Source organism: Trachemys scripta, chromosome 11, assembly GCF_013100865.1.
Source record: "Trachemys scripta elegans isolate TJP31775 chromosome 11, CAS_Tse_1.0, whole genome shotgun sequence".
Classification (NCBI taxonomy): Eukaryota; Metazoa; Chordata; order Testudines; family Emydidae; genus Trachemys; species Trachemys scripta.
Genome location: NC_048308.1, coordinates 9,991,070 through 10,010,527, shown reverse-complemented (window position 1 = coordinate 10,010,527; position 19,458 = coordinate 9,991,070). Strand labels below are relative to the sequence as shown.

The 19,458-nt window shown below is 41.9% G+C and overlaps 1 protein-coding gene across 1 annotated transcript in view; it reads left to right on the top strand.

Moving 5' to 3' along the window:
- MYLK (myosin light chain kinase) overlaps positions 1-19,458 on the top strand; it is a gene marked incomplete in the record, with an annotated part of 315,646 nt that overhangs the window by 137,396 nt on the left and 158,792 nt on the right. Inside the window, 5 exon segments of the mRNA XM_034786555.1 lie at positions 1,794-2,001; positions 6,353-6,401; positions 11,114-11,279; positions 15,336-15,501; positions 19,311-19,347. Of these exon segments, the coding sequence (XP_034642446.1) occupies positions 1,794-2,001; positions 6,353-6,401; positions 11,114-11,279; positions 15,336-15,501; positions 19,311-19,347 (626 nt within the window).

The following is a 19,458-nucleotide window of genomic DNA, read 5'->3' as shown; positions in this document are numbered from 1 at the left end:
AGCTGGGCTTGGGAAAAGTTTTAGATGTTTAGATTGGAAATAGAAAGCTCCTCCAGCACATTCATTATGTTGTCTACAGTGGGAAACATAATATGTCCTGTAATGACGGACTGTATATTGGGTAATTAATGTGACGGAGTGTGGATTGCCATGTCACTAACAAAAGTAACTAGGACCTGTGGAGTTAATGGAAGGGAAAGGGCTTCTGACTACTGTAAGTGCTGTGGTTCTAAAAAAGGCTTGCAGATCGGAATGTTAGGCTTCAGCAGAAGAGAAACCCAGCTGGTGTGAAGTGGGATTGGATTAGAAATGAAAGGGTTGGTTTTGAAAGAAGAGAACAAAGGAATGAGTATGGGTGGTGCTGCTGAAAATTGTAAGTAGGAGAGCGAGTGGCACGGGAAAAGGAAACGGACAGCTGAATCAAGGCAGGGAGGAAATGTTGGAGGAATCTGGATAAACTAAGTTATATGCAACTGAAGACAGAGCATCTAAATTTTGCTGGGCAGCTAAATTGGCAACTTGCTAGGAAGCCCAACTTCCATAAAATAGAGCAGATTGCAGCATTCCTTCTCCTTAGTAGGAGATGGAGGCCAGCATGAGGCATTTCTTCTTGATCCGTTCAGTTATTTTAAGAGTTTAAGGCAAAGACAATATGTTTGATCAAGGAAATGGGAGCTAAATTATCAGTTAGGGATTAGGGAAGGAGGGCGAAAATATTGTAGCCGAGTTACTTTGCTGGCTGCATTAGAGTGACTTGACACATACAAAGGCATCCCCAAAGTTGTGGCGCTTCTCATGAAGTATGGGAAGAACCGTTGCCTGAACAGTTAATTCTGTGAGGAAATCAGGGGCATGTCTGGTTTTTGTTTTTTTTCCCTGCTTCTGTGAGTGAAAACGCCACAACCTCAGCTGCTGTGAATGGTTCAATTGAAGTCGATGATGCTATGACCATTTATGCCAGCTGAAGAGCTGGCTCAAAATGTGAAGCTATCAGTAATACCTGCAGCAGACGATGAGCTACCCACCTCCTCTCCTTTCTTTGCAAAAAAATTAACGTGGTTCTTTTCTGCAATGAACCTATGGCTACTGTCATTTTATAGTCGATTATGCATGTCTGTGCTCGCTCACCAATAGACTGAATCCATGTAGTATAATATGGGGGAGAGGTATCTAATCTTTCTAGGGTCCTGTGCTGTGCCCACCACCAAGGCATCTGAGTGGCTGTTAAGGCAAGTTTTCAAATGTGGACCCTTAATTTTTCTTTTAAAAGTGGGTTAGTTGACAGAGGGGCTTCCGCTGATGTCAATAGGAGCTATAGGTGCTCAGCACATTGGAAAATCAAGTCCCTTTCCTATGGGACATGTGGCATAAATACCATTTCCAGTAGCAGCCAAACTGCAGGCAACCACGTTAGAAAAATTTGGCCTAAAGGCCCTGCATACTTAAATGTACAGTAGTTGCTCTGCCTTTGAATTTCTATATATTTGGAACCTGGGCCTCAGAATTCCTCATTGGTGAGTTTAATATGTTGCTGCAGGCAAATCATTCTAATGGAAAACTTTCACTGCATAGGTATCTGCCTGAGTAGTATTATGAGTTTAACATTTTGATTTGTCCTGTCGTTTCTCTGTTTCAATAGGTTCTGCCATTTGGCTTGCAAAGTTTTTTATGTGTTTAACAGTTACTGCTTCAAGAATTTTCCACAGTATTGCTCAATATCCTGCATTTCTTATTGATAAAATCACTTATTATGTTTTTCTTCTTCCCCTCCTCTTCCCAACCCATCTTTCTAGGTCAGGGGCTATCCAGAACCTAAGATCACATGGTACAGAAATGGACTTCCCATCACAGAGGGAGAGTATTACGTAGTGGACCGCAGCATTCGAGGGATTTTCAGCTTAGTGATCAAAAATGTGCAAGAGGAAGATGGTGGTAAATACACTTGTGAGGCTGCAAATGATGGTGGAGTTCGCCAGGTGACAGTGGAGCTAACTGTGGAAGGTAAGAGGACTATTACTATGCTGTTCCTTAAATATAATCATGGGTATGATAAAACACACCCTCTAAAGGGGGCAAGATAGATGAGATTATCAAACTGACAGGTGAAGCTCCAACCTGTATGTACAATGTTGATCACTGATGTAGAAGTAGAACTCATTAGCCTCATCACCGTACTCATTGAGAAGAGTGGTCTGAGCACAGGGTTAGGGGCCAGGAGTTTTAGTTCTAATCCCACCTGGCACTCATTCTTTCTGATGCTAGGAGCAAGTCACATAGCCCCAAATCTTCAGAAGTGTTTCCACTTACCTTGGGTGCCTCCATATTTGGGGGCTGTATAAGTACAGAATGGGAAATGAGCCACAAGGATACCAGTGCAATTAATAGGAGTTTTGCTGCTAAAACCTGGTACGACATTTTGAAAATGTAAGGGGAGGTTTTAATTTAAAACAATGGAAACTTTGAACTCCATTGCATGGCTTTATTACAGCAATGTACGGTAGCATTTAATGAGATTGTATGTACAAGACAGTTTGACATGTACTTCTCACTGATGGCACCTTGTATTTTGAATTTTTCTAGATTTTTTTTTTTAAATGGAAATCCAGATCAAGAAAAAACTCCCTTAATCAGTATTCTGTATGAAATAAGTTAGTGTTAAGTATTAAAGGCTTAAACCAGTGTTCATTGGATTCACTGGAAAGCCTTCCAGTGACTTCAGTGGGAGTTGGATCAGACCCATAAGTTTCCTCTTGTCATTGTAAAGATGTTGAATTGATACCAATAAAAGTATAAGCAAGACCTCATGAATGTTGTAATTCCATGGGCAAGGGTTTGATAGAAGAATGTCCCTTTAGGGAAATCTACCACAGGAATCTTCAGTCCTCTGGCTGTAGATATCAAGTTTTTCTGGAAGACTGGCCACCCTCTTGTCCACTGTTTTGGAACCTTGAAGGAGCCTACTCGATAGAAACAGTAACCTTTTGCCTGTCACCTTTTTCTTTCCCCAGAAGCAGGAGATTCTAAGTGTGTGTGTGTGTGTGTGTGTGTGTGTGTGTGCGCGCGCGCTTGTTAGGTGCTAAGGTAGGTGGTGTTTTAGCTTCATATGCCTTAAAATGGTTGGGTAACAAAGGGCCTGATCTTGGGGGCTGCTAAAGCACCTTTAACTTCCATGGAAGCCACCTCTCAGGATTAGGCCAATAGCCAAGGAAACCACAGATTTCTGAGGGAAATAGCAACTGACTGTCAGATACAGTGATAACACCAATTACAGGTGCTTTTATAACACAGTAGCATCATAAGTGAAAGTCTTCATTTCTTGAGGATCTCCCAGCTATGCTCAATATATGGTTCAGTTTGCACATAATATGTCTGTGTCACATGGGAAGTAGCTAGGATCAAAATGGGAATTTGGAAAGGCACATCTGCATATTAGATAATCTAAGGCTTTGTTTACACTTGTCGCTAAAAGTGGGGCAGTGTAAACGCTGTTTGTCGGCACTTTTGCCAACAAAATACTTCCACCCCCTACGAGCAGGGTTCGCGTTGTTGACAGGAGAGCGCCTCTGTTGACAACGAGCCGTTTACACTGCCATCCACTGCAGCAAAACTTTTGTCTTTCGGAGTGAGAAGGACTTTTTAAGCACCTGTGAACAACAAAAGTTTTGTTCTTCAGTTGGCAATGTAGACAAAGCTTTACACTGCTAAATTTAAAACTCCCAGTAACACTGAGCCGGAGAAAAGTGTTAGAAATTGACATCAATGCTATTCTCTGTTTGCAAGCTGGCCAATGTGCCTCTTTTCAGGGTTCTGGTGAATACCAAAGCCCTTCAGGTTGTTGGCTTCCTGTTGAATTCCCAAGGCATATCTTGCCCAACTTCATCCTTTCCTGGAAAAAAAAAAATGTTTGTCTATTCATGGTCAAAGACCTCTTATGGAAATCCTCAGAGTGCAAACTGAAATATGCATAAAGAAGAACAGGAGTACTTGTGGCACCTTAGAGACTAACAAATTTATTAGAGCATAAGCTTTCGTGGACTACAGCCCACTTCTTCGGATGCATATAGAATGGAACATATAATGAGGAGATATATATACACACATACAGAGAGCATAAACAGGTGGGAGTTGTCTTACCAACTCTGAGAGGCCAATTAATTAAGAGAAAAAAAACTTTTGAAGTGATAATCAAGCTAGCCGAGTACAGACAGTGTGATAAGAAGTGTGAGAGTACTTACAAGGGGAGATAGAGTCAACGTTTGTAATGGCTCAGCCATTCCCAGTCCTTATTCAAACCGGAGTTGATTGTGTCTAGTTTGCATATCAATTCTAGCTCTGCAGTCTCTCTTTGGAGTCTGTTTTTGAAGTTTTTCTGTTGTAATATAGCCATCATGTGCCAGCAATGCCCCTCTGCCATGTACATTGGCCAAACCGGACAGTCTCTACGCAAAAGAATTAATGGACACAAATCTGACATCAGGAATCAAAATACTCAAAAACCAGTGGGAGAACACTTTAACCTGTCTGGTCATTCAGTGACAGACCTGCGGGTGGCTATATTACAACAGAAAAACTTCAAAAACAGACTCCAAAGAGAGACTGCAGAGCTAGAATTGATATGCAAACTAGACACAATCAACTCCGGTTTGAATAAGGACTGGGAATGGCTGAGCCATTACAAACGTTGACTCTATCTCCCCTTGTAAGTACTCTCACACTTCTTATCACACTGTCTGTACTCGGCTAGCTTGATTATCACTTCAAAAGTTTTTTTTTCTCTTAATTAATTGGCCTCTCAGAGTTGGTAAGACAACTCCCACCTGTTTATGCTCTCTGTATGTGTGTATATATATCTCCTCATTATATGTTCCATTCTATATGCATCCGAAGAAGTGGGCTGTAGTCCACGAAAGCTTATGCTCTAATAAATTTGTTAGTCTCTAAGGTGCCACAAGTACTCCTGTTCTTCTTTTTGCGGATACAGACTAACAGGTTACTCTGAAACCTGAAATATGCATGTATCTGGCATGAACATTATTATTTTCTGTTATGCAAATTCTTTCCTTTTCTGATTCTAACTTGTTGCAATGAACAGGTTGCACAGGGGCAGAATTTGAAATCAGTTTCCTGAAATTGGCTGTTCAGTCCTGAATTCATTATTGTTTTAAATTCCATGCAGTAAAGCACCCAAGGACTAAGCTCATTAGGGTTTGGGAACTACAAAAGTCTTTGTTCTAATAATCCTCCTTGTGCCACTGATGTAAAATACAGAACTATTTATTTCCAGTGAAGATAAGCGTACGGGACTGGTTGTTGTCTGAAAGAAATATTACTGAATCACTATGTAGCTTTTCTGACCAGAGGTTTTGACTGGTATCACTCCATCTGGTATACTCGTTTTAAATTAAATCTATGGCAGATACTTATAAATCTCAAGAAGCTTCCATTTTTGACAGCTGCCATAGTTGTTTATTTCTCACTGTCGCCCTTGATCTGCCCTGTTTCATTGACAATTTTTGTCTGTAAAAAAGCTAGTAATGTTTATTTTGTTAGTCTGTCCAGTAGATGGTGCTAAGTAATCAGTGCATTTTGTGCACAGTGTATATTTTGTCAGTAGTGTAGGGTGAAAAGAAGCACACTGAAAAGAAAGGTGACATGGACAAATACACGAATAAAAGAATAGCCTGTTCATGTATCTCTCTAATCCTGCCACTCTGAAAAATGATGATTAATAATACTTGGATTTTATAATAAGTGTTTCATCCAGTGATCTCAAATGGTTTTGCAAAGGTGAATAAGAAATTATCCCTATTTTATGGATGGGGAAACTGAACCAAGAATTTAGCAGTTCCTAAGTTGTGAAAACTCGCCTCTTAAGTAATTTTCCCAAAATGACACAGGAAGCCAGTGTCTTTGAACGTTGGACATGTAGTTTGATGCCTTCTCCACTGGAATACAGTATGGGTGAAAGTCATGTTCTCTAATCATTAATCAATATTAGTTATAAGTAGACAGGGGTCTTTGTGGCCTGAGTCACAAAGTGTGGATAGTGGATTTGTAAATTCCGAATATTCAGGGATGGTTAGATTGGAGTTCTGGCTGGAACCCAAATCTAATAGTTTAAGTATTTAACACAGGTCTGAACCAAACACAGTCCTATACTGAAGGGCATACAACTGCATTGGTGAGATTGTGGGTAAAATAACTTGTACCATAGGTATCTTCCGCCTCTAATTTTCATGATCCTTGTTTGAAAGCAGGAGAAAGAAATACAGTATTTACACAGATTTTGGTATCTGTTGTACCTAATAACCATGATAAGTCATCTAATTTGTTATCTTTCTATAACATACAGGAAACTCCTTGAAGAAATACAGCCTGCCATCCAGTGCCAAAACCCCTGGGTAAGAATTCTAGGCTCCATGGAGTTCTTTAAAACACAAGGTCTGGTGGTGAAGGTTGTGGAGAGACTAGAGAATTTTTTTTCCTCAAGTGACTTTGCTGTCTAACATTACTGCTCAGTTTTACTTTGAGGGCCAATTAAAACGAGTTTGATTTCCGCTTAGCCCCTAATAAAGCCTGACCAGATTAAAAAAGCATATAGTGACCTTGGCAGCATTCTCTTCCAACAGCAGAGGCTTGAATAATGGAGGAAGGGGTGGTCTTGTTAAGGCACAAGACGGAGATCTGGGTTCTATTCCCATGTGGCCTTGTGGAAAACACTGCAGTGCCATAGTTTTCCTGTTCGTAAAATGGGGTAGCACTATTAGCCTAATTCCCGAAGGTGCTAGAAGGCTGACCACGTTAGTGATTGTGAAATGCTCAGATTCTGTGGTGATGAGTGCCCACGTAATGCCTGTAAACAAGTAACCAGAATAAGCCCAAATCAATGTGCTACATTGAGGGCAGTTCTGTCTGTAAATCCATGAGAATAATATATGCAGACGACTGATGTTTGTCTGAGAAGGAATGGCAGTAACCTGCTTCAGCTAGTCCTGTCCCATGCCAGTCGGGAGAATACACCCATAGGAATCAATGTGTAGACAAGCGCAGCTTACTCTGGGTTCACCATGGATGTGAACTCTTTCCCATTTATTTTAGGAGGGCTGGAAAGATGTGTCTTGCTAGCCCTTTTGCAGTTGGCACTCATGAAACTGTCTTGAGTTGGGATCATTGAGATTAAGCAGTTTAATGGGCCAAATGGTGTTTCTGTAATATTACCCATGGCCACAACCAAAGAACTTGGCTGATGAGCGCTTTCCTCAAGGAGGCGATGGAAGGATTTTGATAGCTTGAGGATTAGGTGTGGGTGCTTTTAAATAGGGTTGCCAACTTTCTAATCGCACAAAACCGAACACACCTGCCCTGTCCCTTCTCTGAGGCCCCACCCCTGCTTGCTCCATCCCCCCTCCCTCTGTTGCTCACTCTTCCTCACCCTCACTCACTTTCACCGGGCTGGGTTGGGGTGCAGGGAGGGTATGGGCTCTGAGCTGGGGTGCAGGCTCTGGCTGGGGCCAGAAATGAGGGGTACAGGGTGTGGGAAAGGGCTCCGGGCTGGGGCAGAGGGCTGGAGTGTGGGGGGAGTGAGGACTTGACTGGGGGTGCAGGCTTGGTTTGGGGCCGGGGATGAGGGGTTTGAGGTGTGGGAGGGGACTCCGGGCAGGGGGTGGGGATGTGGGAAGGGGTTCAGGGTGTGGGGACACCTGGCAACCCTATTGTCACTGATGGTGTCCTTAGTGCAATACCATCCCACCTGCCATCCCTGCCCATTAGCATTCTAAACTCCTACGTGCATTACCTGCCTATTTATCCTTAAAGCCATGGCAGATATTGATTAAAAATTGAGATTTTAGAAGGGAATCTACTGTAAAAGAGTGTTCTCCCATATTTAAGGTGATCCCCTTCCTCCTCCCCCTCCCCCCCCCAGTACCCAACACAAGTGTGTGTTTGTTCAAGATTTGCCCCATATTACTATCACTAGCAATAATGGTCTAACGTATCTAGACATAACTTCAGGGCTGAGGCTGGCACAAAGGACAATTTCTTCGCTGCATGAGCTGTGCTCTTTACCAAACATTTATAATTAAATGGTTGTTTTGGGGATTCAAAATTCTGGGCCTGATTCTTCTTGCAATTACTTGCGGTTTTACACTTTTATAACCCGATTGACTTTAATTGGCTTATTCCTGATTCACACCACTGTGATTGAGTGGGGAAATGGGCCCCCATAGGTTCAAACAAAAATAATTTCCCTTGCCAATGTTAGTGATCAGAACACAGATTATTAGTAATGAGTATTTTAATTTCCCTTTTTGCTATGAATCCTATTTATTTACCTTTTGGATTTCGCTCAGATTACAGTGATGAAAATAGACTAGCCAAGCAAGTGAAAGTGACTAGTTCTTCTTCAAGTTCTTGCTCATGTTGATTCCATTCTAGGTGTGCACGCCAACCTGCAATTCTGGGTGGCGAACTATCAGTCCCTCTTCTGCAGGTACAATTTTAACTTATCGGATTCCCTCTGTAAGTTAAACGAGTCCCTCCCTCAGGGTTTGGCCCAGAAATTCGGAACCCTGGTGGAGGAGGTCATCACGGCAGCTAGGTGCTCTCTCCAGGTGGCGTGGGACATGGCGCACTCAGCACCTAGGGTGGTTGCATTGGCGGTGGTCATGAGGTGCAGCTCCTGGCTTCAGACCACCAGCCTGTCCCAAGAGATGCAAACCTCTATCCAGGACCTCCCATTCGATGGAAATGGACTCTTTTTGGAGCAGACTGGTGCAAGGCTGCATGGATTGAAGGACACTAGGGCCACCCTTTGCTCGCTGGGTATGCATATGCTGCAGTCTGCACGGAAGCAGCTCCGACCGCCTCCGCCCCCACATGCTCACGTCACATTATGCGCTTACCCTACAAGCTCGAGACGACACTGGCTTTGGCAGAGCAGTGCTGCAAGTCTGTGAACTCTGAGTCCACCTCCATGGACATTGCTTGTAAGTGACCTAGAATGGAATTGACATGAGCAAGCATTCGAAGAAGAAAAAACTGTTACCTACCCTTTTGTAACAGTTGTTCTTCAAGATGAGTTGCTCATGTTCATTCCATTACACGCCCTCCCGCCCCTCTATCGGAGTTGCAAGAAAGATTTGAGAGGGCGTAGGACCGGCAGTGCTTGATATACCGACGCATGAGCGTGGCACTCAAGGGGGTGCCACAGCCAGCCCTATGGATACTGCTAAGGCAAAAATTTCTCATGACCGTGCTATTGGGCATGTGTACACCTAGAATGGAATGGACATGAGCAACACATCTCGAAGAAAATCGTTTACGAAAAGGTAGCTAACCGGTTTTTAGGTTCTGTTGTGCTGTTGCAAACATGCTAGGGGAATATGCACATGCCAAATAGTCCTACTAAGGAAGGATAGTCATGTTGCTATTTAGCTCTGTCTTTCTAAAGAGCTCACCTAATCCAGTGGATTTTAATAGAGTTATTAAAAGGTTCATCCTCCTGTTTTGTTTTTTTGCTCCTGTGTTTTGCTCCTGTTTAGAGCTTTCAAAATTTGCAGTTATGGAAAGATTTAAATCCAAAATACTCTTGATTTATTTTTAAAAAGAAAATAATATAAACCTAGCTATTTGTATTTGGTTTTGTAAAACCTAGGAAGGGTGTGTGTGGGTGTGTCTAGTAATCTAGTGGTAATTAATATTCTCTTTTGATGTATCAGTATATATACATACACTTGTGTGTACATTTATGTATACATATACACACATGAACACGCACACATGCATGCCCTCTAAATTTTGGGACTGAACTATCTGAGTGACCCTCTTTACAAAGAACCCGCCTTCCTCTTTTGGGTAAGGCACCACTTTTGCCCAAAAAATTTCAGTATTCCTGTTCTCTGTTTAAATCCTCTCCATCATGGTCTTGTCTTACTCAGAATCCTCAAGTAGCCCATATGGCCACCATCATATCTTGGCAGCTCCTTGAACTGAGGCTGTGAGGTCTGTATTAGTGTTCCGATACCTTATAGAAAAAGGGAGGTATTTACACATCTCATTTGCACGTGGGTAAGATGCTGTGTGGAAAATCAATGCCCCAAAAGTGGTTTGGTTTGCCAGAAATTCAAGGCTAAAAATAATCACCATCTACTATCTTCTGCTAACGTGTGGCTTGATTATACCGTGGCTGTATTCAGATAGCTCCTTTTGACATTAACAGGCATAAATGGCACTTATTTTGTCTTGCTTACAATGCTGTTTTGTATTTCAAGGTTATGTGACTGACCTCACTCAGTGTTGAAGTGTCACTTCCGTAGAAAAGCACTTTGTTCCACAGCTATGTCATCTTTATAAGCAAAGCTGGGCCAATCCTGCTAAAAGTTATTAATTATCATTAATTTGAACTTCTAAACTCATTTGCTTTGTTTTGTTTGTGCCATTTTCATGTTCACTTTGTGAACATTCCAGTGAATGAATTTCCTGGCAGAAACATTTACTAAAATAGTGAATTTTAAGTACACACGTTAAAACAGTGCTGAAAAGTGAATGTCAGTGATTATGTGATTATCACACTCATCGACGGTGAAATAATTGGAGAATAATTCTGAACAGCTAACAAATATGGGTAAATCTATATTTGTTGGCAGACAATTCACAGATTGGAAAAAAAGGACTGATTTAAATGTATATTTTGTACATTGTGACTAGTTTGCCCAGCTCTGGTTATAAGCAACCAGAATTGTCAAAAAAAGGTGTGAGTGCTTGTTGTGAGTTTGTTGGATGAGGGCACATAGAAGAACAGTGTCCAGTTGCATGAGTAGTTGAGAGCAGTGGTCTCCAACATGTGGGCCTGTGCTGGGTGTCTCCTGATCACAAGTCAGCATTTTGTTCCTTACATTGGCCACACATTGCCAGCTTCTGATTTCTGAACATTTTGTCTTTCTGGCCAAAAATTGTTATCTTATGCTGGTACCTTTGTCACTCAATGTTGGTTACCACCTACACTATTTCACAGTTGGCAGACCACTGTTCTAATATACTTTCTGAAGTGTGCCTAACCAGAAAAAAAGGTTACAACTCCTCTGCTAAGCTAAAATGTTCATTGCCTTTCCAGGGGCAGATTTTCTGTTCCGTCAGTGGAGAACAGGCCAAGCATCTGGGGAGAAAGTCCACCAAAGTTTGCTACGAAACCCAACAGAGTCATCGTGCGTGAAGGCCAGACAGGCAAATTCTCCTGTAAAATAACAGGACGACCACAGCCTCAAATAACTTGGTTTAAGGTATGGTTTCCTGAGGGGCTAATGTCCTTGTTCTGCCTCAAAGCTTCTATTATTATAGGAGGATGAAGTCTGTTGGTGGTTCTTCAAGTGTTGGTCCTGTTATGTCTTTTTCCAAACGAGGGTATGCGTGCATGCCATACACCTGAGTCCAGTAATGCTTCAAAGCAGTGTCCATTGACCAGCACACGCACAATAGTGTCCCTCGTGCTCCCGACTGAGAGTGTAAGAGGCAGTGTGGGTCAACACCTTTCCACGTCCTTCTTACCAGTGCATGGCCTGAGTCAGAATCATGTCCTCCTTCTCTCCATGCATAACCTGTAATGGAAACTTGCTGTAAATCATTTTTATATCTTAACTTGATAGCTATAGTTAGTATAGGATAATTTCTCTCACCTGCCCCCATTCGCCGGAAATCTTCCCTGGTCCCAAAACTACACCCAGAGTCTTGGGATTCAAAAATTGCATCTCCTGCCCTTGCTCCTTCTCTATCAATGACAAGCATCAAAGGTGCCTGTTCTGCCTGGGTGAGGTGCACATCTCTGCAAAGTGCAGTAGCTATTGATCCTTCCCACCCAGAACTAGAGAGGTCCAAGAGCACTGACTAAAAAAGTTCCTGATGGAGGAGGCTCTGAGGCCCCACTCTGACCTTGTTCCCAGGAGACCCACCATATACTTGCCTCAAATGACCAGCAGTGCCCCTCCAGGCATGAGCCTTGGAACGGAGTCTTTACCACAGAAGCCCAAAGAGTCCTCCTCCAGGGCTCCCCATGAGTGTAAGGGGAGCTCTCATGGGCTTCAAGACAATGACCGCATGCCATTTATCAGAAGCCGCCCATTTCAGGATCTTTTAACCCAGGATGGGAGAAAAATCAAGCACCCCAACCCAGGCTCACTCCACCTTCAGATGGGCATCTGAAATAGAATACTCATACGCCACCCCTGCTCAGGAAATCCTTATACAAGGTAGAAAGGATTCTACTAGAGCCTGCTAACAGGCTAAATGGTGGCACTTTTCAACCTGGGCACAACGCCACCAACATACCCTTGGTAGGTGGTCATTTTGGTTTTTCCTAGACTAGTTCCCCTCCTTAGAGACTTCAGGTCTGGCCCTTAGTTTGCTGCGGGTATGCCTAGCAGCAATTATTGCCTTCCTCCTGTGTTCTGTGTTTACACACCTGGCTACTGTGCAATTTATGAAGAGCTTGATCGGTACCTTCCCACCAGTCATTAAATCTATGCCTCAATGGGACCGTAACCTTGTCTTGTCAACACTCTCAGGTGCACCCTTCAAACCTATGGCAACACATACTATGACCCACCTGTCCATGAAGATGGTGTTCTTAGTGGCCATCACTTTGGCCAGAAGGGTCAAAGAGCTAGGAGTCATGATGGCAGACTCTTTATACAGTATTTCACAAAGAGAAGGTCTCCCTTAATTTACACCCCAAATTGCTCTTCAAGATTGTTTCTAAGTTCTATATCAATCAATCGACTCACTTACCTGCAGGTCCACGGACACTGCTTTTAAGAATTTCTGTATTCAGGTGCATGGTGGGCATGCACATCCACATGTAGACACAGATAGGGACAACACATCTCGAAGAAAATTCAGTTACAGTAAGTAAGCTCCAGTGACTGTGATAGTTTATATTATACTGCATGTCAAGAAACCTGTGTACAACACCGAGGGGGCAAAATCTTCCCCTCGCTTGCAACCCAGACAAAATTATAGAATTGAACATTAATTCTTTTGTCTTCCTCTCTTCCACTGTCTTCTGCATCACAGCAAGGACTATTGACCAGGCAGTAGAAAATGTAGGGAATTTTCTCACTGCTTTTCATTTCTTCTGCTCATACAGGTTCTCTGCCAAAAATTGAACAATCCCATGAATCAGCAGAGGAGGGGGAATGCTTAAAGGTGTGGGAATGTTTCATAATTGAAAGAACACGTTTCCAGTTACTGGCCACTATCATAAATCTGTCTTTCTGTCTGTCTTGAGATACAGAAATGCCCAGGGGCATCAGCCAGTGCTCAGGGCTCCACTCTACCATGCAAAAACATAATAAAAGAAAGTCCCGGTCCCAAGGATCTTTAGCTAATCTGCATTTCATTAATCCATGTTTTATAACTTGCTCTGCCAAGTGGCAGTCTCTTCCCCTTTCTTAGCAAAGATCTAACAGCAGAGTGTTATCGTGAGGCATTGTAAAACTAACGTACACTTTTTTAGAATGAATGAATCAGATCCATTTGGGGATGCCTTATTCTTTCCTTTTATTTTGCTTACCTGCTAATTCATAAAGATCAGTAGTTCATGTTGGATCCCCAGGACAATGGTGTCAATTGGTTTAACCGAATTTTCTTTCAGCTAGGATTTATAATATTCAGACACTAGGAAGTTATTGAGTCATCAGAGGTGTTAAAAATTCAACATCTACCAACAAGTACCATATAATGCTGCTGGGGAGAGTACAATTTCCGCCTGTATTTAGAATAGGAAAATTTGTGGCATCTGTTAGCAAAGATTACTGAAGCACATGCACTGGCTTGCTTAGTCTCAGATACATAGAATGTCATGCCAAAAGGGTCCATTATGCTCATCAAGACTGATCTCCTGTGTAACACAGGCCATAGAATAGGAATTAATGAGTGAAATATCAAGCCCATGGCTTGTGACTGAACAAGAGCCTATCTTTTAGGAAGTCATCTAATATTGTTTTAAAGGTTTCAATTGATGGAGAGCCCATCACATTTCATGGTAAGTTGCTTCAGTGTTTAATTATCCTCTTTAAAAAAAAAAAAAAAAAGGTGGGGGGGGCTTTATTTCTAGTTTGAATTTAACTAGCTACAGCTTCCAGCCATTGGAGATTATCTCTTTGTCCGCTAGATCAAAGAATCCTTCATTATCTGAAATTTTCTTTCCATATTGATACTTCCAGACCATGATCAAGTCACATTTTAACCTTCCCTTGGATAAATTAAAATACAGATATTAAGATTAGATAAAATAGATTAAGTATTAGGAACAACTGTTAAGATAGGTAGATGTCTTTAGTCCGGCAACTTTGACTATTTTTGAGGGTGAAGTGTCAACCGGAACTTACAATTCTGATAGGTCTTGCATTTATTTGTGCCCCAATCTTAATATTATTTACAAACATAAGAGGCTCAATTGTTGGCACAGGAATGGAAAGGGTGGGGGCCAAATATGGCTTTTATCCACCTTTACACACACTATATTCTAGGCCCTGCAACGGTTTGTTCTAACTTGCACTCTGCTTCCTGTGGCCTCCAATGAGCTAAGGAAAGCAGAGAATAGCTGTACTACAGTAGCCCAAGACCTTTTGCTCCCTACAGTCTACCTCTGAGATGCTCCCTATGCCAGAGAGGGACTGTACTGGGTCTCTCTGGCAGCTCTGTGCTGCCTCAGGAACCTCTCTTAGGCAATAGGTATTTCCTTAGAATCATAGAATATCAGAGTTGGAAGGGACCTCAGGAGGTCATCTAGTCCAACCCCCTGCTCAAAGCAGGACCAATCCCCAGACAGATTTTTGCCCCAGATTCCTAAATGGCCCCCTCAAGGATTGAGCTCACAACCCTGGGTTTAGCAGGCCAATGCTCAAACCTCTGAGCTAGCATAAAGAGCAGCATAAAAGGGCCATAGCACAATGGAGAATTGGCCCCAAAGTCTCTGTAACTATAATTCTAAAATGTGATGTCCATCTCTCAGGAAAGTAAATAAAATGTATTACTGCTTCAGTTGCCTATACAGTAAAAGTAAATTTAATTTTCTAAGGATACTAATGTGAATGATGAAAATTCAGACTAGAATGGAAATAAGGGGTGGCAAAATCCAGGAGAAGCAGTCTCCTGCAGATTTGAATTATAAAGCTTTGAACCCAAAATGTTTGTTTATACTGGCTGGGTACTAGCCACAGAAGGTATTTGGCTGAGAGATAAGTGGAAAGAACAACATGGGACAATGGAGTGGTCTTTTACCACAAGCTGCTTATTTCCATGACTGTCTCTCTAATGGGGTTGTTTTGTGATCTTTGCAGGGTGATATTCAGTTGCAGCAAAAAGATCGTTTCAACATGTTTGAGAAATCAGGCATCCAGTTCTTGGAAATCCAAAATGTTCGTCTGGCTGATGCTGGAACTTATACTTGTACCGTGATGAATAGCGCTGGGAAGGCATCCGTGTCTGCAGAACTCATGGTTCAAGGTACAACAAAAAGAGATTAATTGGGAATAACACAAGTACATTACAAAGTGTTCTTAAATCATTGCTTTCAGCAATGTCTGAATACAAGTGTTGATTTTTTCCCCCTAAGCACGCGCGCTCTCTCTCTCGCTCTCTCCCCTTCCGTGCCCCCTCCCCTTGTGTGAAATGACATTTTGATGTATCAAAACCTGCAGCACAGTGCTACAACTAGAAACACTGTCCGAATGCAACAACTGTCAAAATGTTCTCTTATTACTTCCCATAGGACCTAGCATTTCACTTTACTTTTGTTACTTTGGAGCTTGATATTTTTTAATTTCAGCAAGTGGAAATTCTACATATGTAATTAAATACAGTAATCATACCTTCAGAGAGTGCCTCATTTGGGATGGGGAGGGGCAAATCCTTTTACCATGATTGTTAAGTAATTGTGTTTAGCACAATCGTAGTACTTTATTCTTTCAATGCACTGTATGAACATTAATCTTCACAATTCCCCTTTGAGTAGTAAAGCATTATTATTAGTAGTATACCTATATTTATAGATGCGTGTGGAGGGGCGAACAGAGACATGGGGAAGTTAAGTAGCTTGCCCAAACCCGCACAAGAAGAGATAAAAAGCTGAGTTTAAAACTCAGGTGTTCCTAGCTCCCAGACCTGTCCTCTTCTGTCTGTAATTAAAAGGAAAAAATAGATTTGTATAAACATGTGTGCTACATCTGTCATGACATATATAGTTAATTTTCTGGGTTGATGCTCATGCTTGTACATCAACACCAAAAGCATAGGCCTCTATCACTTGAGCTACAGTAGAAGTCTTTTTATCTCTAAGGAAGAAGTAGGCTGTTGCAGCTACTGGGGCCAGCTATGTGCACAAAGCAAATACATTACATATGCCCCTATTACACCAGCTTGTTGCAATCATCTGAGGTCCACGGGAGTCTGTGTCCCATCTGGGGAGTCATTTTGAGGAGCAACAAGGTTATATGTGTACAAATGACAATGGGAATTGAACTCAAGCATGTGCTACTTAACCTAAAAGGAGTGTTGTGAGCAAGTATCAATCTGTGTAACCATTGTGGTCAGCCACTAGAGAGACCCCATTTGCCCATGTATTACTCAGACCGTTTTTTGTTCATTGAGCCTTTTATTAAATATGTGACTGAATCTCTGACTGCTCCCGCCAGGTTAATGATCCTACTGTGTATAATGAACACATCTGTCTTGGGACATGATGAGGGCTGAGAACCAACAGTTCAGCCACATTGTGTATAAATTTCAAATGCTAACTGCATCCCTAATTATGGGGCACAGTCTTTCCTGGATCAGTATGTTCAGAACAGGAGAGGACTATGGGCCCCAGGCATTTAGTAAAAAGGAGGTTACATGGTAGTTTATTTATCTTATCAGCTGCCTTTACCATTCTAACCTCCCATATCTAATTCTTTAAGTATCAATTAAATCAGCTAGTAGGAAGTTCTGTAAAGCATTATCAGGCAGTCATACAATTGAAATTATTGCATTATTTTTAAGCAAAGCTATGTAGATCTCTTGTATAGATAATCTTGTTCCAAGAGCTTTATTTCTTCCAAGTTTCCACAGTCGGGTGGAGGATGGAAAGAATGTTCTCTTAATTGATAGGGTCATGTAGCACTGTTTTGTCTTTAGCCAGCTGAGGTTTGTTAAGCTTTTTATGGATCTTTAACTGGTCATCTTTCAACTGGGATTCAGCTTACTTCTTCAGTGAAAAATTTTGGTAACTGTTTGTTTATGGCCAGACTAATTGCAAGGTTGTGATGGGTTATTTTTGTCCTATGTACCTTTAGAGTCTTTTGTTCACTCTTTGTGGAGTGCTCTGATTGCACCACATCTCTCATCTCTACCCTGAGACAAGGATTCAAATCTATGGCTCACCTCGAGCATGGTTCATTCAGTATTTCCTCACCTCTTCCTTTGTCTCAGCCATTAAATTCCTTTGTGCTGCAGTCCCAGTCTCACAGCTGGCCTATAGCACAGTAGTTCAACTTGAAACCTGCCGCTGATGCACAGAGGATGGGAAACATTGCCTTTTGGAGGCTGAGTATTGCCTCTCTGGTGCTTCCGAACACTATCTGCCCAATATCTGAATCTGGATCTCCCAGAACAAGTGGTTGTGCACTTTGCCAAAATGCTAGTCTGAGCCTCCTGAGAGTGAAGTACACTACAATGAACTTGGAAAACTGAATGAAAACACTTCTTTGGAATACTGTCCGGTTCTGGTGTCCACGGTTCAAGAAGGAAGTTGAGAAATGGGAGAGGGTTCAGAGAAGAGCCACGAGAACAACTACAGGATTAGAAAACATGCCATAGATTGAGCTCTTTGAGTTTATCACTATCACTATATTTAGCTTAACAAAGAGAAAGTTAAGGGGTGATTTGGTTACAACCTATAAGTACCTAAATGGGCAACAAATATTTAATAATGGGCTCTTCAGTCTAGCAGAGAAAGGTATAACATGATCCTGTGGCTGGAAGTTGAAGCTAGACAAATTCAGACTGGAAATAAGATGCATATTTTTTAACAGTGAGAGTAAAAAAAATAATATAATATATGGAGATATACCTATCTCATAGAGCTGGAAGAGACCCTGAAAGGTCATTGAGTCCAGCCCCCTGCCTTCACTAGCAGGACCAAGTACTGATTTTGCCCCAGATCCCTAAGTGGCCCCCTCAAGGACTGAATTCACAACCCTGGGTTTAGCAGACCAATGGTCAAACCACTGTGCTTAAAGTGCTTTCTTGTATTGAGATCCAAAACTGTTCCTTATGCTGCCCTCCTTCCCTGAACTGCTGTCCTGGTTGTTCACTTTAAAAATCTGGTCACCATGTACTGCAACTAGTGCTTTCCTGTGCTTGCAGACTTAGAGCGCAGCAGACTGCACTAACTGGCATCCTGTCTTTGCATTCTGCAGAGTTGGCAGCCCATTTATGGCTACCACTTCTATGTGCATAAGTGTGGGAGAAGGATCTTTCCCTCCTGGCATACCCACGCAGGGACAGATGTGACTGGGACTAAAAGACCTAGAATAATTAGGATCTTTTAGAATAAGAAGAAAACTAAATCTCTGTTTTGGGCTGTAAACTACACTGAGCAATTTGAATCCCTGGATTCATTGTGTGAGCTTCCATGCCGGAACATTTCTTCCAAAAGTGAAAGATTCAATATGTTGGTTACATTTTTATGCCATTGTTTGTGTTTGTGTTGAACATGTTAATCTCTACCCGCCAGCTAACGCTTAGTCAGGAATTTGTGGCTGGACACAGTTTACAACCAGAACACCTGATTCAGCATCTTTGTAATTACACTTTTTAGGTCAAATACAGAGGATGAGTGGCCTGCCCAGGTCCCCATCCTCTCTGAAGTTCCATTAAGAATTAATGAGCTGACTCCAGCTGGAATATCATACTTGCCTGCCTTTTCTAACCCAGAACACTTCAGTCTGACAAAGCCCTTTAGTTTTCAGTGGGCCTTGCAGTTGCTAGATCCAGAAATATCTTAAACTGAGCCAAGACCTCTTGCCATTTCAGTTAAGCAGTCAGCACTTGTGGTTGGGAGTCAAGATCTGTCAATGAATCTGTTGTGGTCCAGTGACTCAGCAAAAAGTGGATATGATTTAGATCCATATCAACTTTCCTCGGGTGGCAAGCCATAATTTGGCTCCCATATAAAACAAATTGACTCTCCAAAATATGAACTTTGCCTAAAGCTTTATTTTGACATTTCCAAGGTTTGTATTTAGTATAATATGTTTCCTTTATTTTTATTTCAGGTTCAGATAAGACAGACCTGTATGTTCACCCATTATGGTATGTTTTTCATTCAATACGTTTTCCCTTTTCCGATCTTTTAAAATGCAATATACTGTGGTCTTGAAACTGCAGCATGAAACTCCACTGAAAGAGAAACAAACCCTCCTT